This window comes from Myotis myotis, unplaced genomic scaffold (genome assembly GCF_014108235.1).
Source record: "Myotis myotis isolate mMyoMyo1 unplaced genomic scaffold, mMyoMyo1.p scaffold_m19_p_8, whole genome shotgun sequence".
NCBI lineage: Eukaryota > Metazoa > Chordata > Mammalia > Chiroptera > Vespertilionidae > Myotis > Myotis myotis.
In genome coordinates this window covers 1,389,680-1,413,292 of record NW_023416390.1, presented here as the reverse complement: position 1 = coordinate 1,413,292, position 23,613 = coordinate 1,389,680, and the positions used below count along the sequence as shown (strand labels likewise).

The 23,613-nt window shown below is 46.3% G+C and overlaps 1 protein-coding gene across 1 annotated transcript in view; it reads left to right on the top strand.

Annotated features, from left to right (window-relative positions):
* The window catches only part of CALCRL (calcitonin receptor like receptor), a 73,423-nt gene extending 64,885 nt beyond the window's left edge, over positions 1–8,538 (top strand). The window contains exons 13-15 of the mRNA XM_036320082.1: positions 26–244; positions 600–641; positions 5,249–8,538. Coding sequence (XP_036175975.1) covers positions 26–244; positions 600–641; positions 5,249–5,476 — 489 coding nt within the window. The 3' untranslated portion in view covers positions 5,477–8,538. The remainder of the gene's footprint in view (positions 1–25; positions 245–599; positions 642–5,248) is intronic.
* Positions 8,539–23,613: the final 15,075 nt, after the last annotated feature.

Here is a 23,613-nt window from a genome sequence, read left to right as displayed (position 1 = left end):
CATGGGCCGTGCTGCTCTCTCCCAGGTGAACCTCTTCTTCCTGCTGAACATCGTGCGTGTGCTCATCACGAAGCTGAAGGTCACGCACCAGGCGGAGTCCCACCTCTACATGAAGGCCGTGCGGGCCACGCTCATCCTCGTGCCACTGCTGGGCATCCAGTTTGTGCTGCTCCCGTGGCGCCCCGAGGGCAGGCCCGTGGAGGAGGTGTACGACTACGTCATGAATATCCTCATGCACTACCAGGTGGGCGGCCTGCCGAGGCGGCGGGGGCCAGGGGGCAGTGGCGGGGGAGGGCAGCGTGGGGGGGCGCGGAGGTGCGGCCACCTGGGCAGTAGGCGGGTTCCCAGGTGGGCGGCCTGCGGGGCGGTGGGGGCTGGGGGGCAGTGGCGGGGGAGGGTAGCTTGGGGGGGCGCGGAGGTGCGGCCACCTGGGCAGTAGGCGGGTTCCCAGGTGGGCGCACCCTGGCTGGGGGGCACCTGGAGGCTGTGGTATGACTGTACCCACAGGTCTCACTGACCACCCGGGCCGTGGGCGGGTTTTAAATCATGGACCGTATCTTTTCGGCTTGGAATCAGATTGCTCTGTGTTTCTCCTACAGGGTCTTCTGGTCTCCACAATCTTCTGCTTCTTTAACGGAGAGGTATGGTGGCTGATGGTATTCCTTTGAGGTGTTCATAGGAACCACGTATTTTTTTTTTCTTTAAAAATAACAAAAAAACCCCATGAGACAGAATTATGAATTCCCCAGGAGCAACTGTTTCCAATAGTGTTTCCCTCAGGAGAGAGCACCATGGAGTCTCTTCTCAGGCCATTTGGGGAGGTCAAGGCCAGGGACGGAGTGGCCTCACGTTGAGATACTCTGTCCGGGCTCTTACTGACCGAGCCTGGGACCTGCCTTTGGAAGTGACCTGTTCCTCCGGACACTGACCTGTGGGGGCCAGCCCCTCCCGGACCCCACAGGACCTGCACAGCCTCTCAGAGGAAGGAGAATGGGCTCATTTTATTTTCCCCTTTTCTCTGTGTTTTGTTTGTTTGTTTTTCCCCTGCCTGGCCCACATGTGTTGTTTGGCAACAGCTTTATGGTAGATACAAGAGCATTTCTAAAAATTAGACTCTCGGTTATATAAGGAGGAGCTGCAGTGGATCGGACAGCGAGAGCCTGGCGCGCTGTGATTTGAAACACAGCCATGTAGTCCTGGACATTTCAACATTTCCGTCCAAGTCTATGCTAACGGAGGAGTTTCAGGAGTTCTAGAATCTGGGGGCGCTCGATTTCTCATGCCCACGCACGGCGTGACGCGCAGTCATTTGCGCTCCATTGGCCCAGCTCTGTATGTGTTTAATCCACTTGACAAATTTTAACCTGCTGGAGGGTTCTGGCAACATGCGACCAAGTTTAGAAACTCAGGCAGCAGCTGAGCGAGCCGGGGACACTCAGTAACTGTGAGCTTATCGCGGAGCTTCAGACAGAGAACAGATGGAAGCAGTTAGCATGACCTTAGAGAACCGTTCCCACCAGACAAGTCAATGTTGGCAATCGTGTGCGTCTTAGAAACAATTAGATATCGCTTTTTACTTCTTTCTCTTAGCAAAGCGTAAAACTTCAAGTTTAAGTTTTAAATTAAAATTGACATGTTTTAATTTGTGAACAGAGGCATCTGCTGTATATAGCGACTTACTCCTAACGGCTGTAGAACTGTCCGGCAGTAGAGACTACCTTTCATATCACCAAGTGGTGCTTCCCGGATTCTTCTCTCTAGAGGGCCAGGTGCTGTTTTCTAAAGTCAGTGAGAAGTAGAGACAGAACACCCAATCAAGAAAAATAGATAAATCATTTCTGATAATAACATTCAAGTAGCAATAGTTATGTACCACTACAAACTTAAGCTGAATTAGACAATCCTGTTTGCTGCTTACATCGGATTTTATAATTAAACTTAGATGAGAGGGGTATGGACAACATGCAAAGAATGTGTTAAGTATGAATAAGCACCACTGCATCGGCAGACACATGTGTGGTTTTTATAAAGGGTAAATTGAAAAGGTACAAAACGTAATCACTAATGAAATATGTGGTGATAGGAGGCAGCATAGAATAAAAGCACGGCTGTGGCAATGCATTTAAACCCCAAAGATCCCACTTGGTTCTGGATGGGTCCCTTGGCCAATGCTCTAACCTTAAAGAAAAATAGCAGCAAGTTCCTCACACGGGGCCCGCGAGGATGAATGGAAGCGAGGAACATAAAGTTTTAGCACTGTGGTGCACCCTCGGTACATGCTAGATTCCTTACTAGATTGGTCAGGTCGCCCATTTTCAAAAATACATTTTAAAAAGGGGAAAATTAATCATATTGGAGTGAAATCTCAAATGGGCCCTTTAATTTAGAAAAGGCGTCCAGGGACGGGCTCACTCCTGGCAGCACCGAGTTGCACTCCGTCTGAGTAAGCAAGCGGGGCGCAGCTTTGATCTTCTGCCACGTCCTCACATTGCGAACCCTTTGGCAGTGAAAAGTTTCAATCTTACAAAACCCGTGAGCCAAGCCGTTGCCAAATCTTCCAGTTCCTCCCATCTGCAACTTCTGTTCCCTGCTCTTCGTCTCTTAAGATGCAACCCTGCTTGTGCCTGATTCATCCTCCTCTGGAAACACCATCATCCGCCCATACTGTCTCTCTCCGTCTCTCACACGCTCACAACATGGAAACGCAGCTTCCGGATTCATGGTGTGTGGGCCCAACGACGCCATGCGCTTCTTACAATCATCCTCAGAGGACCTGTTTCCCTCTCCTGTCCCCCGTTCGGTGGAATCGCTTGCTTTGGCTCAGTATCTCTGCTCTTGCTTTGCTCTCACATGCTGTGTACTTTATTTTTTAGGCAAAATGTCTGTTCGCATTTCTCACTAGTGAAATAACTGCGGCCTGACAAGTGCTCGGGCGACATTCTCTCATCTCATCTCTTGTCCATGCGGACAAAAATGTGCGCTGTTTGCATAAACCAGGAACTCTAGTCGTCAGCAGGGCCCTGGCCAGTGAAGAATCACAATGCTTGAGAGCAGTTATTTTTACAAAGTCAGTAAAATTGTGTTGAGAACAACAGGACCCATGTTCTGTAATGAGAACTGGGTAGAATTCTTTATGAAGCTTTATTAAATATCTTTTCATTGATTTAGGTTGAGTGTAGCATTGGTTCCTTATCAGCTGCTAAGGGGCATATCGAGTTGTAATATAATATTCTAGACAGTTGGCCTAGCTATTTATATAACACACATGTAAAACAATGAAAAACATTTTAACATCTTTAATAACATCAGGCTATCTTCCCATCCAATGGCGATTTTCCTTGTTACCTTTCCCAATTAAATTTTTCTTATTTAAAGTTTATTAAAAGTGGCCACTTTAACGTCCTGTTGAAGGTACCCATCCAGAACCAAGTGGAATAACTACTCTCAAGTATTGTGATGACCCAGATAACTTTGAAATTGTATTAAATGAGGCAAACGAAAAGCATCACGCCTTTATGGAGACTAATATGCACAAACAGATGCCTAAGGGCCGATGGGTTTTAATTAGGCTCCTTGTTCACTTCCATGGTGTGTGTGTGTGTGTGTGTGTGTGTGTTTGCTGATAGGAGCCAGGGTGCTGATCTTAATCAAGGCAGTTCAAGAGCAGTCAGTCAGTTCAGGAACCATTTCGGCTTTTAGAGGTTAAGCTTTCCTTTTTCAGTCTCTAAGTCCTACATTCACAGCTAAGGTACGACTTCCTGTCAGTGTCTTAGTGACATTCAGCAGAATATTTTGTACTCAGTTGCATTCTACTTCCTTCCACTCAGAAACTATATAATGACTGTCTTCAGTCAGCCCATCCCTTAGTAACAAACACAGCGAGGGATCTTAAATTAGCATGAAAATCAGATGCTGAAACTCTCTTTGAGGCAGAAATCAAAGGGCCAAGGAATAGGGGAGCTTGAGGAAGAATATATAAATATATCAGAGAGGAAGGGAGAGGGAGGGGGAGAGAGAAACATCCATGACGAGAGAGAATTGTTGATGGGCTGCCTCCTGCACGCCCCACGCTGGGGATGAAGCCCACAACCCGGGCCTGTGCCCTGACCGGGAATGGAACAGTGACCTCCTGGTTCGTAGGTGGATGCTCAGCCCCTGAGCCACGCCAGGCTGGGCAAGGAAGACTGTTCAAAGCTGCGCATGCTTTGAAAATACACAGATCCGGTCGCTGGAATGTGGCTTAGAGACGTATAACAAGAAACAGATGGCCCCCAAGCCCGTCTCCTCTCTCCTCAGACACCTGGAGAGGCCCAGGGTGTCGAGGGGGAGGTGAGTCAGTGGCCCTCGCTGACTCAGTCTGAAGAAAATCACACCAGTGTCGTATGCTTAGTTAAAACCAAAGTCACCATGGTATGGCCTGTCTAGTTTTTCTCAATCCTCATCTCATCTGCACTTTTCTGCTGGGGACGCTTCCCCCCGGGGAGTGAGCGCCATGCGGAAAGGAGCCCTGCTCTTTTTCCCCCCAGAATGGCGTGTGCTAGTCACTCAGTAAAAGGTTGTTGCTGCTGCTGGAGATGATGATGATAAAGCAGATGGTGATGATGATGATGATGATGATGATGATTTATATTCCCTGTACTCCTATTTCTTTTATCTCTTGTTCCTCTTCTTTTATACTCTCATTCATCATCTCATTCTGTTTCTAAAGATATTGTTATAAACTTCAGAGTTGCACACACAGGTTTGTAATGGCATCTGTATTGGCTATTTGTTTTACAACAATGCATTCATATTCATTATGAAAGCTTCAAAAATAAGGCATGGAAAGGAAAATATTAATGGAATCTACAAGTGCAGAGTAAGAGCAATGATTCCCTAACATAAAGGTGGTTCACTCAATTTAATTTTTTGAATTAAGTTTAAAAAGTGGGGTTGGGTGTGTGGGTGGAGAGAGATTACCCAAAGAACTTAATCATGACCCGTGGACACAGGCAATAGTGTGGTGAGGGCCTGGGAGGGGACCGGATGGGAGGTGGAGGGGTCAATGGGGAACGAAGATGGAACATCTGCAATTATTTCAACAATAAAGATAATTTTTTTAGAAATAAAGGAAAAAGGTATTATTATTCACTAATATTAATGCTCTTTTTTTTAAAAAAGCCTTGCTATATAACTTAGGATATTACACAATATCTTCATTTCAAAATGTGGACTGCTCTTGTCCTTTCTGTTTCCTCCTGATCGACAGGTTCAAGCAATTCTAAGAAGAAACTGGAATCAATACAAGATCCAGTTTGAAAGCAGCTTTTCGCACTCGGACGCCCTCCGCAGCGCGTCCTACACGGTGTCGACCATCAGTGACGGCACGGCCTACAGCCACGACTTCTCCAGCGAGCACTCCAATGGGAAGAGCATCCAGGACATTGAGAATGTCGTCCTGAAGCCGGAGAAGTTAAATGATTACATCTTACAATAGGGGCAGGACTGTTCAACCACAGTGTGCCACTCTATGCTCAAGGACTTAGATCCACGACTTTATAACCAGAAGACGTCCATATTAAGTGGATTTCTTGATTGCCACAAAGAACCCTCCTATGAATTCGGTCACTCGGTTTTTGTTTTATATATATATATTTCAGAGAGGAAGGTAGAGGGAGAAAGAGACAGAAACATTAATGATGAGAGAGAATCATGGATGGGCTGCCTCCTGCACGCCCCACACTGGGGATCGAGCCCACAACCCAGGCATGTGCCCTGACTGGGAATTGAACCATGACCTCCTGGTTCCTGGGTCGATGCTCAACCACTGAGCCACGCCAGCGGGGCTTCAGGCACTTGTTGATCAGTGTTTAACAACTAGCTCGATGGGGGGTGGGAGGAGCCCTGGTTAGTAATGTTTGCCCGCTTCTGTGGTGTCATAGTCCTACTGTGGCTGGTTTCAAGCTGCCAACCTGACATCACTGAACACAGCGTTAGGAAAAGGTGGCCACTGTCCATTCTTGTGGCTGGAACCGGCCAGTCCTAGCACACTGTGTGCCTTCACAGATGAATGAAACTGTAGCATTTCGTCTACGTGTTGGGCACGAGCCTACTTCTGCTGCCTAAAAAGACGTCCTTAAGGCCTATAGCCTTGGAGGGAAAATTAGCTTTTCATTTGTTTATTGAAACACTGTAGTCCCCTGTTCATAGGTGATGCTGACTCTTCTTGTTGTTCAGAGAGTATGCGAGTCTTTTCTGTATTTGCCCTTTCCCATGGACCAGATGGAGAGCTCATTGTTCCTGTCGGCTTACCCTCTCCTTCCCAAGCAAGCAGAATTCCTATCGGGTACTCATTCGCGGTGACATCCATTATACCCTGTGTCATATCCATGTTTGAGACTGGATACATAGATAGTATATATGACATGCAGCCTTACTTTGGTGTCATTAGGGAGACATCTTGGTTGATACTACAAAACCCTCATCAGCTCCTTTGCTGTCTTGCTCCTTTCCTATCTGACCACAGAAATGGGGGGCAATTGGTTTCCCGGTATCTGTAAATAAAGACTTGTCCCTTCCATCTCTACTGTGTAGACAAATTAGCAAGTATTTTACATCAAGAATATCAATGAAGGGTTTCTTATTTCCTTGGAAGTTTATAAAAACAATGTTGTGAAAGATGAGCTTGTAAATACTGTTACTCTACTTTATAGCCTCAACTTGAATACATGATGTCATGATGTATGCATCTTAACATCTGATACTGTGTCTGGGCTGATTTTATTATAAAACAGAGTCTGGAATTTTATATTTGGTAAATGTATTAAAGACAACCAGATACCAGCATCAGAAGTTTGACAACAGAAATATTGATAAGATAGAAGATATTTATTAAAAACAAACTCATGACCCTAGTTTTCTTAAACATATTGACTTGGTGTCTCATACCTTAGTAGGTATGTTTGACATATTTCTCTTTTTATGTTGATGATGACCTTGCATTCTAACCCAGAAAATGTAAGCAACTCCTACTGTAATAAATACTGGTTCACTGCTCTTGTGGGTTTAAGCCCACTAAAATATGAATTCCCTGACTTATCCTATATGAAGGTGTATGGCTTTTGAAATGTTGCAAGCTATTTTTAAAACTATAGGAATGCAATGTATATCAAATACAATATATTAATATTTTAAGAGAGTTACGATAGATGATGACACAAGTCGGTGAAAGATTTGAATATAGCATGAGGAGGAATTGCTGTCAGGTGTCTAAGGAATAAGTAAATTGAGATGGAGGGAAGTGTTGCTAATGAATCAAAGGGACATTTAAGTGGGGTTCCGTTTCTCTATTTTTTTTTATTGAAATAGCTGACAAACAAAAAGCATCAATCAGTGAAAGTCTATTTGGGGGAGGAAAAACCACTGTGTCATGTGTGTCTATAGTAGGTCAATCACTTAACAAGGACTAAACTGGTGACTTAGTCTTCCGAGGGTGTTTAAGATAATGCTAGCTGATCATGTGACATTTTCTATGTCAATGGATGGTGAGTTCAGAAATCATTTGAAATGTTCCAGGATAATTATCTAAATAGTAAGAATTAACACATTAAATGGTCTGGCCAATGTCTTTATAATGTGCCCATACATATGTTCAGATTTTATTGAGTTAGTTCAGGTTTGTGGATTTCACAGCAAGCTCTCAGAAAAGGAACTCGGGCTGTGCTGGACAAACCGCTGCCTTAATTACACAAAAAATTCCTCTGAATTAACTCACTTTTAGCTACTTATAATTCAAAGGCAGATCCAGACCCTTCGCTGACCCTGTTTGCATATTTCAGCATTCTTCTAGATAAACGTTTCAGTCTCAACTACAAATGACAGTAGAAAATGTCACATTATCAGCTAGTATTATATTGAATTATTCTACAATTTTCAAGTATTTTTTTATTGTGCTCTTATTAACTTTAGATCAGATTTCCTTTATGTACAGGATTTAGCTATTGTACAGTTTTCAATTAACCCGTGTTAATTTTGTACCTGTATTTTTTTAGGGATAATATTTTTAAATATTAGTCTTCTCTAAAGCTGAATGGCTAATTAAGATCACCTTTGCATCTTACTCATAAAGTAAAGGTATAATTGATATTTTTAAGAGTAAATTTTTTTGGTGTCTAAAAAATGATTTGGAGAATTTCTAACTTTTGAAATGTAGACCGCTATTTTTCTGCAAGTGCTTGTGAAAGTCACATTGTAATTTTTTGAAAAGGCTAATCTGTCATTTCTTTTCTAAAGCTATTTTCTACTGAATTTATTCATGAAATATTCGTTCTGTAATTTAGTGGTAGCTGTAGTGCTGTATTTATTGCTTAATGCTTTTTTAAAATGTGAACTTATTTTAATTTTCTCTTGGTTTTAGTCTGCTAATAGAAACCATCATTTCTTTTCTGTAAAACATACCCAAAATATTTGATCAATTAAAACAACTCATGTTATGCCTACTTAATGTATATCTCTCTATTTTGATTGTATGAAAATATTAAAGTTATGAGTTAAAGATCATTTTCACTCATGTTTACTGTGGTACTGAATAATATAATTTATAAACATAATTCTTACAGCAATTAGTGAAATACTCCTTAGAATCCCTCACTATAACTCTATTACCCTCTTTGAAGTCTTCAATAAACCCATAAATCACGACACAAATTATATTTTTAAAAGTTATGAATTTGGGTTTTTTTATAAGAAAATTCCAAATAAACTACAATGTATGCAAATTTCTTCCTAGACGAAAGAAAGAAAGAAAGAAAGAAAGAAAGAAAGAAAGAAAGAAAGAAAGAGAAAGAAAGAAAGAGAAGGAAAGGATGCCCATAAAGAGGAAAATGAGCAAGGATTTGTCTCCTTTCTTCATTATATTGCACTAGAGGCCCAGTGCACGAAATTCGTGCAGGGTATAGTCCCAAGGCCTGGCCGGTGACCAGGGCTGATCAGGGTCCCCGCCTCCCTGCCTCCCCGCCTCCTCCTTCCCTCACCACCTGCGCACCACCCCCTTCCCCACCTCCTCCTTCCCTCTTTCCCTCAGCGCCCCACTGCCGCTGCCGGTCACCCACCCTGTTCCGCACCGCCCCCTGGTGGTCAGCGCACGTCATAGCAAGCGAGCGAACTCCCGGTCTCACGGTGGAACTCCCGGTGGACACTTTGCATATGAGCCTTTTATACAGAGAGATTGTGTGATTTCGTAGTGAAAAGCAGAAAGAAAAAATAAGGAAAAGAATGCTTTTAAAATACTTTTTTGAAGAGGGCATATACGTGACTCACACAAATATAAAAGGAAAACACATCAAATATTTTGCTTCATTCACCGTCCATGAAGGAACCAGCAATAGGTTGCTACCATCAGAGGAGGATGGAAAACTCCACACAGCACCGGCAGATAAGAACTCCTGAAATGATGGCAGCGGAAGGGAAGAGCTCTACCGGGAGCCAGAGCCATTGCCTGTCCCTGGGCGGAAGGGACCTGCTGTCCGTGGGAGGAACTGTCTGTGGCGTGACCCGTTCTGTCGCTCACATGGCGGTAGAATTTCCCCAAAAACAGCGCAAAACAAAGGTAGCCCGGGAGGCTGCCCCAGAAGTGACACTTTCCATCTTTTCCATTCTTAAACCATTTTAAAGTCTTTCACAATTTTACTCATGAAATATAAGCGGAGAGAAAGAAAAAACAGGTTGGGGGGAGGTAAAACCCGAACGTAGAGGGAAAGGGAGGAAATTTGTTAAGGCCACTGTTTTCAAAACTGAATATCATTTCTTTCTCAGACATTTGCATTATGGTAGCAGACACGCAACAGGCAAGGAGGCGCTATTTCTCCTCTTCTCCCTGCTTTACCCAGGGAAGTCCCTGTAGTTATTTTTTTAAATATAATTTTATTGATTTCAGAGAGGGACAGAGAGACAGAAATATCAGTGGTGAGAGAGAATCATGGATCGGCTGCCTCCTGCACTCCCCACACTGGGGATCGAGCCTGCACCCCGAGCCTGTGCCCTGACCGAGAATTGAACTGTGACCTCCTAATTCCTAGGTTGACGCCACACCGGTCTGGCTCTTGTAGTTACTGATGATGCACATGCAAAACAGCGTTTTAATCTCAGGGCTTACATAAACCTACCATCCCACATTCAGGATGAGAAATGACGTTTCTGCGAGGTCCAGTTTACATTAAAAGTTTGAAATGGCAGAGCCAATGCTACCCTGTGTGTATATTCACCGTCAGCTCTGAAGATGTGTCATGTGGTGAAATATCACGGGATGTGCTACATATTAACAAATGCCACTGAATTCACAATATCGAGCTAAACTGTTGCCTTAGAGCAAGCATGTCAAACTTGTGGCCCACGGGCCGGCCACACGCCTCGTTTTTTTGGCCCGTGTTAGCCTTTGAGTTCGACATGCTTGCCTTGGAGCAGAGCAGATCAGCAAATCCATTTCCATCAACACGGGTTTGCGCACCCACGTGGAAGGCACAACACGGGGCCCATCGCAGATCGAGTGGACTCCCCACAGAGACTGCACAGCTTCGATGGGATTCTTTTCCTCGAGCCCCGGGGAGAATGGAGTCGCATTCACTGCTCAGTAACGGAGGAAAGATATTTTAAAATCCAATACCTTTCACCGTCGTTTCAAACAGACATTTGTGCACTGAATGCTTTGCATGGCGCCATCTTTGTTTGCAATCCACAGAAGCTACACTTCAAGCTGCACAGGTCATGTCCGACACAGCCCACAGGAGCAGGTGGGGAATTACAAGTGTTGACTCAAATCTGCATCACTGTTCCCAAGCACGAACTAAAGTTTCTTCTGTTCCAACTGGAGGCTCTGGCCCAGAGGCACTCCTCCTGGGATCAACATCCCTCCTTGCTGTGGTCCCCACGGCCTGTCAGCATGGTGCTCCGCAGGGAGAAACGTCTACCCAGCTGGAAGCGTGCGAGGAGTGAAGGGTGCAAACAGAATAACTACGATGACAGAAAGTCGCCTCTACCTCACCTCGTCCCCACAGGGAGCGTGTGCCCCGCCTGCACGCGTGTGACCAGAACGCCACGAAAGTGACAGAGGAACTGCATCATGCCCCCCTCAGAGGGTGCCACCAACGCCCCATTTCTGGCTGCGCATCCGTGCAAACAAAAGCAGGAGACACCCCACAAGCAAACAATTCATTTCAACTCAAGCATCAAGGGGGTGTCTATATTTTTTTCTTTCATTTTTATTCTCTTTTTAAAATATGCTTTTTATTGATTTCAGAGAGGAAGGGAGAGGGGGAGAGATAGAAACATCAATGATGAAAGAGAATCATGGATGGCTGCCTCCTGCACCCCCCACACTGGGGAGCGAGCCCACAACCCGGGCCTGTGCCCTGACCGGGAATCGAACCCTGACCTCCTGGTTCATAGGTCAATGCTCAACCACTGGGTCACACCCATCTGGCAAACTGAGAGGATGTTTGGGATGGGAGGCGTTCTGGCACCATGGCCAGTGAGGACACAGGTTCCAAGGCAGTACTGTTTGAGGAACCTCAGGAAGGTGGTGGGCAGAGGAACCTCAGGCAAGGAAGGGGCAGAAAGAGATGAGGCCAGAGAGTCACTAGTTACCATACACCAGGGCCTCGACAGCCGGGGGGGGGGGGGGCTTCGTTGCGTCCTGTGGAAGGGCAGGATTTGGGGCAGGAGGAGTGCGGTGATCTGACATCTGCGTGTGATTGGAAAGGTTTGCCCTGACTGACATGGAGAGCCAACTAGATCAGCCGTGGGCAAACTACGGCCTGCAGGCCGGATCCGGCCCGTTTGAAATGAATAAAACTAAAAAAAAAAAGACCGTACCCTTTTATGTAATGATGTTTACTTTGAATTTATATTAGCTCACACAAACACTCCATCCATGCTTTTGTTCCGGCCTCCGGTCCAGTTTAAGAACCCATTGTGGCCCTCGAGTCACAAAGTTTGCCCACCCCTGCACTAGATGGTGGCAAAGCTGGACGCCTCGTGGAAACGGGGGTGGAAACAGGGTGGGATCAGGGCACTTCTCGGTGGCCATGGCAATTGTCTCAGCAAGAGATGACGTCAGCGCCTTAAACTAGCACGCCAACCAAGGCCGTGGGAAGGCAAAGGGTTCTGGATGCGCATGGAGCTGGAGCCAACAGGATGTGCCCTCTGATTGGCTCTAAACGGAAGAGTCAAGGACGGTTTCAATTTTATTTTATTTTGCTGTTCTGTCTCCTCAAGCGTTGAGGAGAATGGAGTCCACTCACTGTTTATTAATAGGGGCGAGAATGAGACAGGACACGATAGGTAGAGAAATCAAGAGATCAGTGTTAGTCATAGAAGACTTGGATTCTTTTTTTAAAAATATATTTTCATTGATTTCAGAGAGGAAGGGAGAGAGAGAGAGAGAAACATCAATGATGAGAGAGAATCATTGACCGGCTGCCTCCTGCACGCCCCCCCCTCCGCCCCCCGCCCCACTGGGGATGGAGCCCACAATCGGGGGATGTGTCCTGACCAGGAATTGAACCATGAACTCCTGGTTCATAGGTCAATGCTCAACCACTGAGCCACACCAGCCTGGCCAGACTGGGATTCCATCAGGTACCCATGCAGAGATGGGGGAGGGACTGCTCAGTCCGTGAGTCTGAAGGCCAGGAGGCAGGTGTGGCCATGAGCGTGCTCAGCACACTGAGAGCATCGGCAACATCGAAACTGGGTGGGGTGGGCCCGCCCAGGGAGAGAAGGAGCTCAGGGCCTCCGCTCCGGCCGGTTGTGGCCCAGACGCTGGCGGAGGAGGGCGGGGCGGGCGTCAGTGGTGGCAGGAGACCAAGGCGCGAGTGTCATCTCAGGAGCAAATGCAAAAGAAATGTTTCCAAACAGATGGTGTCCCGTGTCACATGCTGCGGGGCCGCAGCCAAAGTGAAGCTGGGCAGGTCCTTGTTCTGGGCAACGTGGGTGTCACTCGTGACCCCGACAAAGGCAGTGGCCGTGGAGCTGCTGGAACAAAGTCCCGATTCGAGTGGGTCCCCGAGAAAGGGAGGATCGTAAAATACTCTTTTTGAACAACAGTAAGAAAAGTGACATAACAATGATTTGGCAGAATTCACTGTCATACATCTGGCCCCTCTAAGCAGAGGACTTCACTTCCATATTAATAGATTTTCAAGTTGGATCCCAAGCAAAGCCCTCTTTTTGAGGTCACAAAACACAGACCTGAACACACGATTCACGAGAAGAGATGAACTGAAGCACTTATACACTTACATGTGTGTCCCAGGGACTTGGGCAATAGGGGGGTGAAGGCCTGGGGGGCGAGGAGGGTCTGGGAGGAGGGGAGAGGGGGAAAGGGAAGACATCTGTAATACCATAAACAATAAAAATGTATACGCGTGATTCTGAGACTGAAGATACCAGGCAAATCCAGAGAAACAAATGGAAAAGCCATGGTGCTGGCCCGAGTACCAGGCAGGGGGACTGTAGGTCTCCTGAAAAGGTATCAGGTGAGAAAAGGGGGCGGGTCATGCTGACGGGCACAAGTCCCAAGGGCAGCAGGGCCCCCGTGACTGTCTGCACTGCTCTGAGTGAACAGTGGGAGCTAGAGGGCCACAGGAAAGCTGGACAACACAGAGTGGCAGAGCCTTCGCCTCCTCAACAAGTATCAAGTGGACAAAAATATCAGACAAGAAACAAGAGATACAATCAGCGTATTTAGAGAAGCCAGCCCTCCAACGTACTGTTATGAAGTAAGAATGTCAAGTTCACAATCAAACATTGCATTAAAAAAGTACAACTAATATCTTGGGAATATTGATAGATAAAAATCTATAGTAAAATACTGGCAAACAGAATTCAATGCGTATTTAAAGATATTTTTGTAACCAAGACAATGTGTTTCAGGAATGCAAGAATAAATTGATATTTAGAAAATCTATTCACTTCATACATCGTATGGATGGCATGAAGGAGAAAAAATATATAGACATGGAAAACGAAGTGCTGGTTGCCAGAGGCAGATCTTGCACATAGTTTCAGTGATTTAATTGATTCACGGAGACAAAACCACACCCTGGGATAACCTACTTGCACTTAAGCACCACATGAAACCCTCTGCTTCCCTTTTCAGTGAAGTAATAAAGTGACTATTCTGTCGTTTCACAATTCCCGGTAAATCCTCTTCCCTCAGACCCCAGTTAGAAAGAATTTCTCTGGCCTCCTGAAAACCCAGATATTTCCATCGTATAATTTTATGTGCTTCTTAAATATTTCTGCTACTTCAATTTGTCTTTCACAATTTTCTCCTAGCTTTGCCCTCTTTCTCTTACCTCAGGCCATGTCTGGGTTTCCAAAGGCCATTTCTCCAAGTCCAGTCATGGAAGTGCAGCCGGGGTTTCCCGTTGCTGCTTTCCTGCCGTTAATTACTAGTTCATTACGGGGTCTCACTCCCACCCATGTCCGTGGGTTGGTTCCTGCTACTCCTCCCCTTAGCTGAGCTGCCCGTGGCTCCTGCCCGTGGTCCCTGCAGCCTCTGATGCCTGAGTAGCTGTAACGCCCTCCACTCCACCTGCTCAGGTGGCTGTGTCACCTTCCTGTCTGTGTTCTACATCTTCCTCTGCCGGCTGAGCGCGTGGCACATAGTAGTCACTCAGTAAAAAGTTGATCCTCTTCCCTCATCTATTGCACAGAGATATGTATTTGAATCAGGAGGGCAAATGTAATCAGCACCTGATTCAATAAAATGGAGTCTTTGAAAATGGACGTCAATGTCACACTTTCCAAATTATAAAAGTGAAGACTGAGCATCGAGGTCCGTGTCGGATGGTAGAACGGTTCCTAACAACAAGGCCACATAGAAGGAACTACCTGATAAGAAAGCCCCGTAGAAGACCGGCGACTGCCGTTGGGCAATCAGAGTTTGGGGAGAGAAATCAAAGAAAAGAGCGGAAGGCGGAGATTTTTTAAAACAACGCGCGGGCCACAATTCCTGTTCACAGTGTCCCATCCACACAACAGGGACGCGTTCCGTTTGGGACAGTCTCCGGCCACTTCCATCTCGTGATGACAGCAAACGCAACCTTTCATTTGCTCATCATTTCCTGTCTGAGTCCTTTGCCATCAGTGGCTGAAATGGAAAGAACCCTTTTCTTTGTTTGCTTGGTTCTTTTCCTTCAACTTTTATCCCCACTCAGCCCTCTCCATGGCGGCCAGGCCAGGTCCCCCGGGCTCCCTGCCGCCCGCCGCCCCGGCCGGGACACAGGCCGGCACCGTGGACATGAGTGGGAGTCACGGCCCCGCGTTGTGCTCCGTGACTTCCATTTGTTTATCAGCGGTTCTCAACCTGTGGCTCGCGACCCCTTTGGCGGTCGAACGACCCTTTCACAGGGGTCGCCTAAGACCATCCTGCATATCAGATATTTACATGACGACTCATCACAGTAGCAACATTACAGTTATGAAGTAGCAACGAACATAATTTTATGGTTGGGTCACCACATGAGGAACTGTATTGAAAGGGCCAGAAGGTTGAGAACCACTGGACTTCACATGATCTCTGAAGAGCCGCTTCTCACTGGGGCTAGCCGTGAGGACGGAAGGAGAATCGCTGCAAACGCTGCGCTTCTCAGAGGACCTGAAGCATTCGGAGGCGTCCATTAATGGATGAAGTGGAGCCAGGATCCGCAAAGCACGTTAACAGAAGGGGACAGGGCTGTGGCTCTGAAGGCTGGTGATGAAGCAGGAACACACGCAGCCCTGCTGCTCATTTCCAGTAAACGGCTAGGTCAGCCCCCCCCTCACTGTCCCAGGTGTGCGGCCACGCAGTGCTGAGGAGAACCAGCTATTCTGTGGCTTCCAGAACGCGTCTGATTCACATCCTGCCTCCCAGGCTGTTACAATGCATCGCATTTATGTGAGGACAAGAGCAGCCTCTCTCAGGTGGGCTGACATCACCCATCTGGTAAGGCTTCCTTTTCCCCGGGGGCTTGTGGGGAGAATTCAAGGGATGCATGAATTTAGGCACCAAGAAAACTCATCATTTGATTGTCACTAGCTGCTGGCTGAAGGGCAGGTCTCCTTAAATGGAGAATGTAGGCATAATCCACATCAGCATTAGTAACATCCGGGACTTCATCACCGATATACATAAGCCACAGCCACAGTCACATGGCACCGTGCTGGTGGCCCAGATCTGGAAGTAACTTTTCTGATCGCCAATATTTTATAACGATGGTAGTTATTAGACTCCCCCTGGATCCTGTAAGTTAAATGGATTTAAAAAGAAGGCCACGTGCGACTGTGTCACAAGTGCGTTTTTTTAATATTTGGACAACTGAAATTAAATATCGCCTGCTTCCTTGGCAATTCCATCGTGGATTTTTAAGAATGTTATTCTCACAGAAGATCCACAGGCTTCAACACACGGCCAAAGGGGTCACAGATGTGGAGAGACATGGATGAGATGAGCAAAGGTCCGCATCCCTGGGACAGCCTGTGAGACCCTGAGCACAGGCCCCTCCCCAGGGCTCCCAGGTCAGCTTGTCTGGGAAACCGGAGAACTTGCATTTGGACCAAGTTCCCAGGTGATCCGGATGTGACGGATCCAGGGACTACCCTCTGTGGATGGCCACGACGGCATCGCTTGGAGCCAAGCATGGGCGGCTCAACGCCTAGACTTGTCTCAAAATATACTATGGATGTCAGCAGGCCACCCTTCAGAGGGACTTACGGATCACAAACGTTCAAAATAGATGCTCAGGTGGCAAACCCCCTGGATGAAGATTTATACTTTAAACCACTAGTCCCCTCTCATAACGATCACAATACAAACCAATAGGAACCACCAGCTCCATTGTCAGAGGAACACATGCTTCCCCGGATTAAGGAATGAAATCGGCAAGGAGTCAGGATGCTGTCTCAGAACCACTGCAGGGTAGATAGATGGTCTAGTTTTAATATTTTCATCCCTAAAACTCAACGTGCCCCTAGTCTACCAGGCATGTAAAGTCTCGATTCGGAGCAATGCATGGTCCAGTGATGCATGACGACAGAGAACTCGTTCTATTCCTCATATTCCCACCCAGGTCACTTTTCAGAAACCCATTCAAGATAGACTTTTTAAAAATATATATATTTTTTATTGATTTCAGAGAGGACGGGAGAGAGAGATATCAATGATGAGAGAGAATCATGGATTGGTTGCCACCTGCACACCCCACACTGGGGATCCAGCCCAAAATCCGGGCATGTGCCTTGTTCAGGAATCCAACTATGACCTCCTAGTTCATAGGTAGATGCTCAACTACTGAGCCACACCAGCTGGGAAAGAAAGAAATTGTGATCCTATTATGTAAATTTGACATGAACTGATGAATAGGGAAGGGATCTTTATGTCTATAATTGATTTAAAGGCTGAAGGTTGACTTTGCATTTAAACTGAGAGTTAGTCTTGCTCCACAAGATGTCTATCTCTTCTTGGGCAAAAGTATTACAAGAAAGTTGTACTGCAATAAACTCTCGTGTTTCGTAGCCTCTCCCCGTTAATGCGGATTTTTCATTAACAGTTGCTCCTGAGTTACGTCTGTAAGTGTTAGTGGATTAGATTACACACTTAGCAGCCCTTCCTAGCAGAAAGGGACAGACGCACAGACCAAAGTTGAAAGAAAAAAAGGTGGTGCCTATCAGCAGACGAGTGGATAGAAAGCTGTGGTACGTCTACATGATGGAATGTGATGCATCAGTGGAAAAGACGGATCTCTGACCCTTTGAGACAGCAGGGAGGGCCCTGGGGAGTATGATGCTGAGTGAAATGAGCCCGTCAGAGGAAGACAAGTATCACATGATCTCACTCATCTGTGGAATCTAATGAACACAATAAACTGATGAACAGAATAGATCCAGAGACATGGAAGCATCGGACAGACTGCCGAACCTCGGAAGGAAGGCAGGGGCAGGGAAAAGACTAACCAAAGAACTCGTATGCATGTGCGCATCACCCAGGGACACAGACAATATTGGGGTGAAGGCCAGGGGTGGGGGGCGGGAACAGGGTAGAGGGAGTCAATGAGGGAAGAAGGAAGGGGCCATCTGTAATACTTTCAACAATGAAGATAAATTTTAAAGAAGAAAAAAGGTGGCACCCATGGTATTCCCTACACACTGTTCTAGAAATGGATGCCCAGTTGTGAATTCTGGGATCAGCGCCTTCTCCTGGACCCAGTGTACACAGGGTCTCTACCTACACAGCCGTTCCACTCACGCTCAGCTCATATGTTAAAAGAAGAGGTGGTGTTTGCGCAGACGGGGGGTCAGAGGGAGAAAAGGTTTGGAAGACCGGCATTGTGTGTGTTCGGCCAAAAGAGATGCGTCCACGCAAACATTCCAGGAAGGAGGCAGCTGCAGGCTCAGAGAGGAGCCACATCTCTAACTATGTGGGAAAATCAGCAACCAAGTGGGGTTAGTAAGTCAGACTGAAGGAACCCTGCCAGGTCTGACCACAGGCACTTAGAGCTGAGAATCCTAAGGAAGACGCCACTTAGATTCCTCCAAGGATAAGGCCGGGTCATTGCACTGGGAAACGTTATTTCTTTTTACTGACAGAGAAATAAAAGCAACGGGAGGACGATTAACACACAGATGCCGAGCTATAAAAGAAAATGATTTCTTCGTTTCCCTTTTTTAAATCAAAATAGATGAAAGCTTTCATTAGCATTCCGGATCCCCAAGGCATTCCAGGATTTACTCTCCTTCCGAGAATAAGCAGCTCGGAGAGGATGTGGACAGTTGTTCTCTGTAATCTCCTTAAGTGCACGGGAGGATGAGCACCAGTTAAGTAGGGGAGATAACAGCCCGTCATGTGATTCATTGCATATTGTTCCCTTTCATGTGAAAAGAAACAGATAAGGCAGCTCTGAAACTTACATTACAAACAAGGGCCAGATAATCATGTCATGTTTTCCAATCCATGGGATGCATTTTTTAGAGTGATTGCTTTCTGTGAAGAGATAACTCAGTGTGTCTGTCAGAAAAATAGTTGAACTGATAGATGAATAAAATCTTAATAAATCTAATAAAAGTCATTGATACCACGTGGCTCAGTGGTGGAGCATCGACCTATGAACCAGGAGGTCACGATTGGATTCCTGGTCAGGGCACATGTCTGGGATGCAGACTCGATCCCCAGTGGAGGGCGTGCAGGAGGCAGCCGATCCATGATTCTCTCTCATCATCTATGCTTCTCTTTCTCTCTCCCTCCCCTTCCTCTCCGACATCAGTAAAAATATATCGTTTTTAAAGTCACTGATTCCGCTAGAGGGGCTTTACAGCACGGGGTCCCTTTGTGAACCTGTGTGCGAGGCTTCCCAGGAACTGAACTGGGGAGCAAATGAGACGGAAGGAAAGAAGTGACCGTGTGAGGAAGGGAAACAGCAGGAAAGGAATGAACCGGAGAGGGAGGGAGAGTGAGGAGACGCTGAAGAAGGGCTGGCTCATAGAAAACGCTTAGTCGCTCAGGGCTCTGAGTCAGAAGGCGAGTGCCCAAACCTGCTTCTGTCACCTTCCACCTCAGCCACGTCACTTCACTTGTCTCATCTCCGTTGCTTCTGCTCCTCAGCAAGAAGGCCAGCGTAACAGCACGGAGGACTGTGTATGAACTAGATCAGTGAAGGTCATTATAGCATCCAGCGTGGCCCTAGGAAGGGAGGGCATGTGAATGCACAGTTTGGGGACTGTGAAACAGCTGCTGTGTGTGATGTGTTTTGCTGGACACTCCATGCTATGTCAGTAATTATTATTTATGACGGCCCCATGTGCCAAGCTCTTCCTTCGCTATCTATATTATAAAAACCCTGTGATCCTAATGCTGTAAGGACCAAAGACCGGTGCGGGTGGGCGGGGCTGTGAGCCCGGTGGGGCAGTGGGCGGGACACGTGCGAGTACGTGGGGCCACGCGATTTCATGCACTGGGCTTCTAATTTCTTTTATATTAACTCACTTTCTCTTAATGCATAACACTGCCAGGCAGGAACTGCCACTCCTGGTTTACCTACGCAGACCTGAAAGTGAGGTCATGTGTCTGAGGTCAGTGGTTACACCTCAGCAGTGGCTGGTTTGGTATCTGTCTTCACTGCACAGTGTCGTTCATCTGCGCCTCCCTTCCTGACACAGTAACTGCACAGCACTTGGAGTGGATGCATGCATAAGGGAACGTTTGCCAAAAGTTCATGCACAAATCCTTTCACAATCAGTTCACAGTGGTCAGTGTGATACTGGCTCAAAGTTTTTTATGAAATTTAATATAATTTTAAATGTTAACAATAATCTATTTAAACATTTTACATGCTAAAAATAGTGATGCTCACCCTTGGCCGGTGTTGCTCCGTGGTTAGAGTGCGGCCAGGCATCAAAGGGTCAAGGGTTCAATTCCCAGTCAAGGGTACGTTCCTGGGTTGCAGGTTCTATCCTTGGCCCAGGTCGGGGCTCATTCAGGAGACAACCAATCAATATGTCTCTCAGATCGATGTTTCTCTCTCTCTCTCTCTCTCTCTCTCTCTCTCTCTCCTCACCTCCCTCCCTCCCTCCCACTCTCTCTAATAAGCAAGGAGGGAATAATATCCTCAGTGAGAATAACAAAAACGATGACCACTAAAATAAGTTGCATGCACCCTCACAGGCACGTGTGGTGGCTTCATCAGCACCAATGGCAGCAACGCCAGCTCTCACTCCAGGTCTGCCTCCTAGTCTCAGCTGCCAGCCTTCAGCACCGGTCACCAGGTCTGCTCTCCCCTGCTCTTGCGAAGTCTACAAGTTACAGTCTATTCGTGTATAATTTTAAAATATGATTTGGCTTGAAAAGCATAAGCATGTTATAATTGTGTTTTAAAGCATAAATACCCCTCAAGGAAGGATCGCTGGGCCTCCCTTAGAGAATAAAATCTAGAGCTTTAGTGACGTTTTATGGAAGGTACTGCAGGCATTTTCACTGTCTGTTCTGCTCTTGGCCAGTGTGCGGGCTGCATTCGGGAACTCACGTTCCCAGGAGCGGCTGCGATCGGCCTCTCCTCCATCGCCACTGTTCCTGCCTGGTCAGCATCACAGTCTACTACCGGGTCCCTATTTGCCAAGAGATCTGCAAAGCACTGTCATTCTAAAAGCGTGTCACGAAAATCCCTACAGCAAACAAACGAAAGTTTAGATAAGGAGAGAAACCAGCGCGCTGTGTATAAGAACGAAAGGAGTTAGGAGATCCCGTCGCTCAAGCAGCTACGCCCTGGGTGTGACGCTCCCAAGGATGGAGGGCGGAGACTGGGAGGGTGTTATTTCTGCACTTACGCCACCATGTTGTCTATCGCGAAGCAAGTGCCAATTTCACAAGTTCAATAACCTTGTACTGGAACTGGAGAAAGGGAAACAGACTTTCTTTTCCTTTTTCCTTACCCCCCAGTACTGTGCTCCATGACGGTGTGAATATAGATGTGACATTTACCCCAGGACTGTGAACAGAGCCCTTAAAAAGCAATTTCCAAGTCAATTCCCATGAACGTGATCTCCACGCCCCCTCACACTGTGGCTTATAGTATTCTTTCTCCTCAGATGCATTTAGGTTCACAGATGAGAAAGAAGAGGTGAAGAAGCAAGGACTCGTAATGTACGCACCATGAATGGGCTTCAGGACAGGAAATGATTTGCAGCATTTTTTGTTTTTTAGGAGAAAGAGTCAATAACATTCATTAGCTTTTCCAAGGGACCTATAATTACCCAAAAGTTTAAGAACACAAAAGGGGGGGACAGAGAGAGAGGGGAAGAGAAAGAGCGGGGGGTGGGAGAGAGAGAGGGAGAGATCAGAAATGAAATAATTCCAAAGCAAGTTAAGAATACTTTTGGGGGCCAAAAGAAAAAGAAAAGTTGATAGAGTCTAAAATAATCTAGGATATTTTGAAAATAACTAACTTTCAAACACGGTGCCGCACATTCCTTCTTACTATTTAGAAGAGATAAAGGGGCAACGAAAGCAGCAGTGCTTGGTCATTTAGCTGCTCGGGCATCAGCTCACTTCTGGACCTGCTGGTAGAGCGACAGCTGTCAGTCATTCCACCAGGCCCTGTGCTTGGTTGTTCATGTGAACTCGACCCTGAGCCCTGCTGTAAGGAGCCTGGAGTTGTCATTGGCATCTAGATCATCATTAAACTTACTACGGGGGAAAAATACTGAAAAAACCTATATCCTTTGCTGTTCAATATTACACATCGAGCATGACAATGTTTCAGAAACGAAAACCATGAGGTTAAAAATCAAATGCACCCACGGCATCGAGACCTTACTCTCCACCATGACTAGAACGTGCTGGTCAGACTGAAGGGAACGGACACCCAGGGACACCGATCTGGAAAGCAGTTTTGGACACAGCACACGCGCCTCCCCCTCAGGCTCCGAGCTCCCCTCGCAAAGGGGTGTCAGCTCCTGTCCCTAAGCCACTTCCTGACAAGCAGCCAACACGAGGAAGCAAGTAACTGCCAGGCGCCGGTCCTGCTTCCCGGCGGGCACATGGGTGCGCTGGGATGTTGGCCGGAGGACAAGTCACCCGCTTTCCTCCGAACAGCTGGGGTCAGCCCAGCTCAGATGTCACACGGTTACGGACCTGCCACAGCAACATTGACCGGTGAGAGGAGCGAGGGCGACGGATGCCGCGTGAATGAGGTTTTTGAACCTTCCCTCCTCCCCGCTCCCCACTGCCCTTTCTTGTCTCATCACGTTGGGGTCACTCCCACTTTTAAGGAGTCACAGGTCGTGTGATACCTTCCCAGCCACTGTTTGTCCAGCAAATTAAAGAAACACACGTTTCCTCCTGTGTATGTGGCTCTTCGTGTGTATTAAAATAATAGCTTCTTTTTGCTTGACAACAATGGCTCTCACATTATTGTAAATATGTCTATGCACATTTATACTTGACAACAGCTTCTAAGACATGGTAAAATGATGTTATAATGAGTATTATGTCTCAAGTTAAAATTTACTAAACTGGAAGCAATTAAAAATTGTTGGGTTTTATATTGCTCGATTTTTAAAACAATATTATTAATTCAATAATATAAATTACAATAATATTTATATTCTTACTATTCAAAATGAATAGTTAAGTGAACTTAGGAATTATTCCCATGCTGACAGGTATTCTTTAAGAAGAGGAAGAAGAAGAAAAAGTAAAGATAAAAAATATGAACAACAAAGTGGCAACAAATACATATCTATCAGCAATTGAATCTAAAAATCAAACGAATTAAAAATCTGATGAACAGAATAAACTGGTGAATGGAATAGAATCAGGGGCATGGAAATGTAGCAGACTGACGATTCTCAGAGGGAACGGGGTGTCGGAGGGGTGCGGGAAGAGATTAAACAAAGACCTTATATGCGTGGATGCAGTACCTATGGACGCAGACAATAGGGTGGTGAGGGCCTGGGCGGGGTGGGAACCAGGTGGAGGGGAGCTATGGGGGGGTGGGGAGGGACCTCTGTAATAATTTCAACAATAAAGATAAATTTTTTAAAATTATTCCACTTTTAACGGGATTTAAAGAAGAAATGGGTGTGTGCTGAATAGAGAAAAAGAAA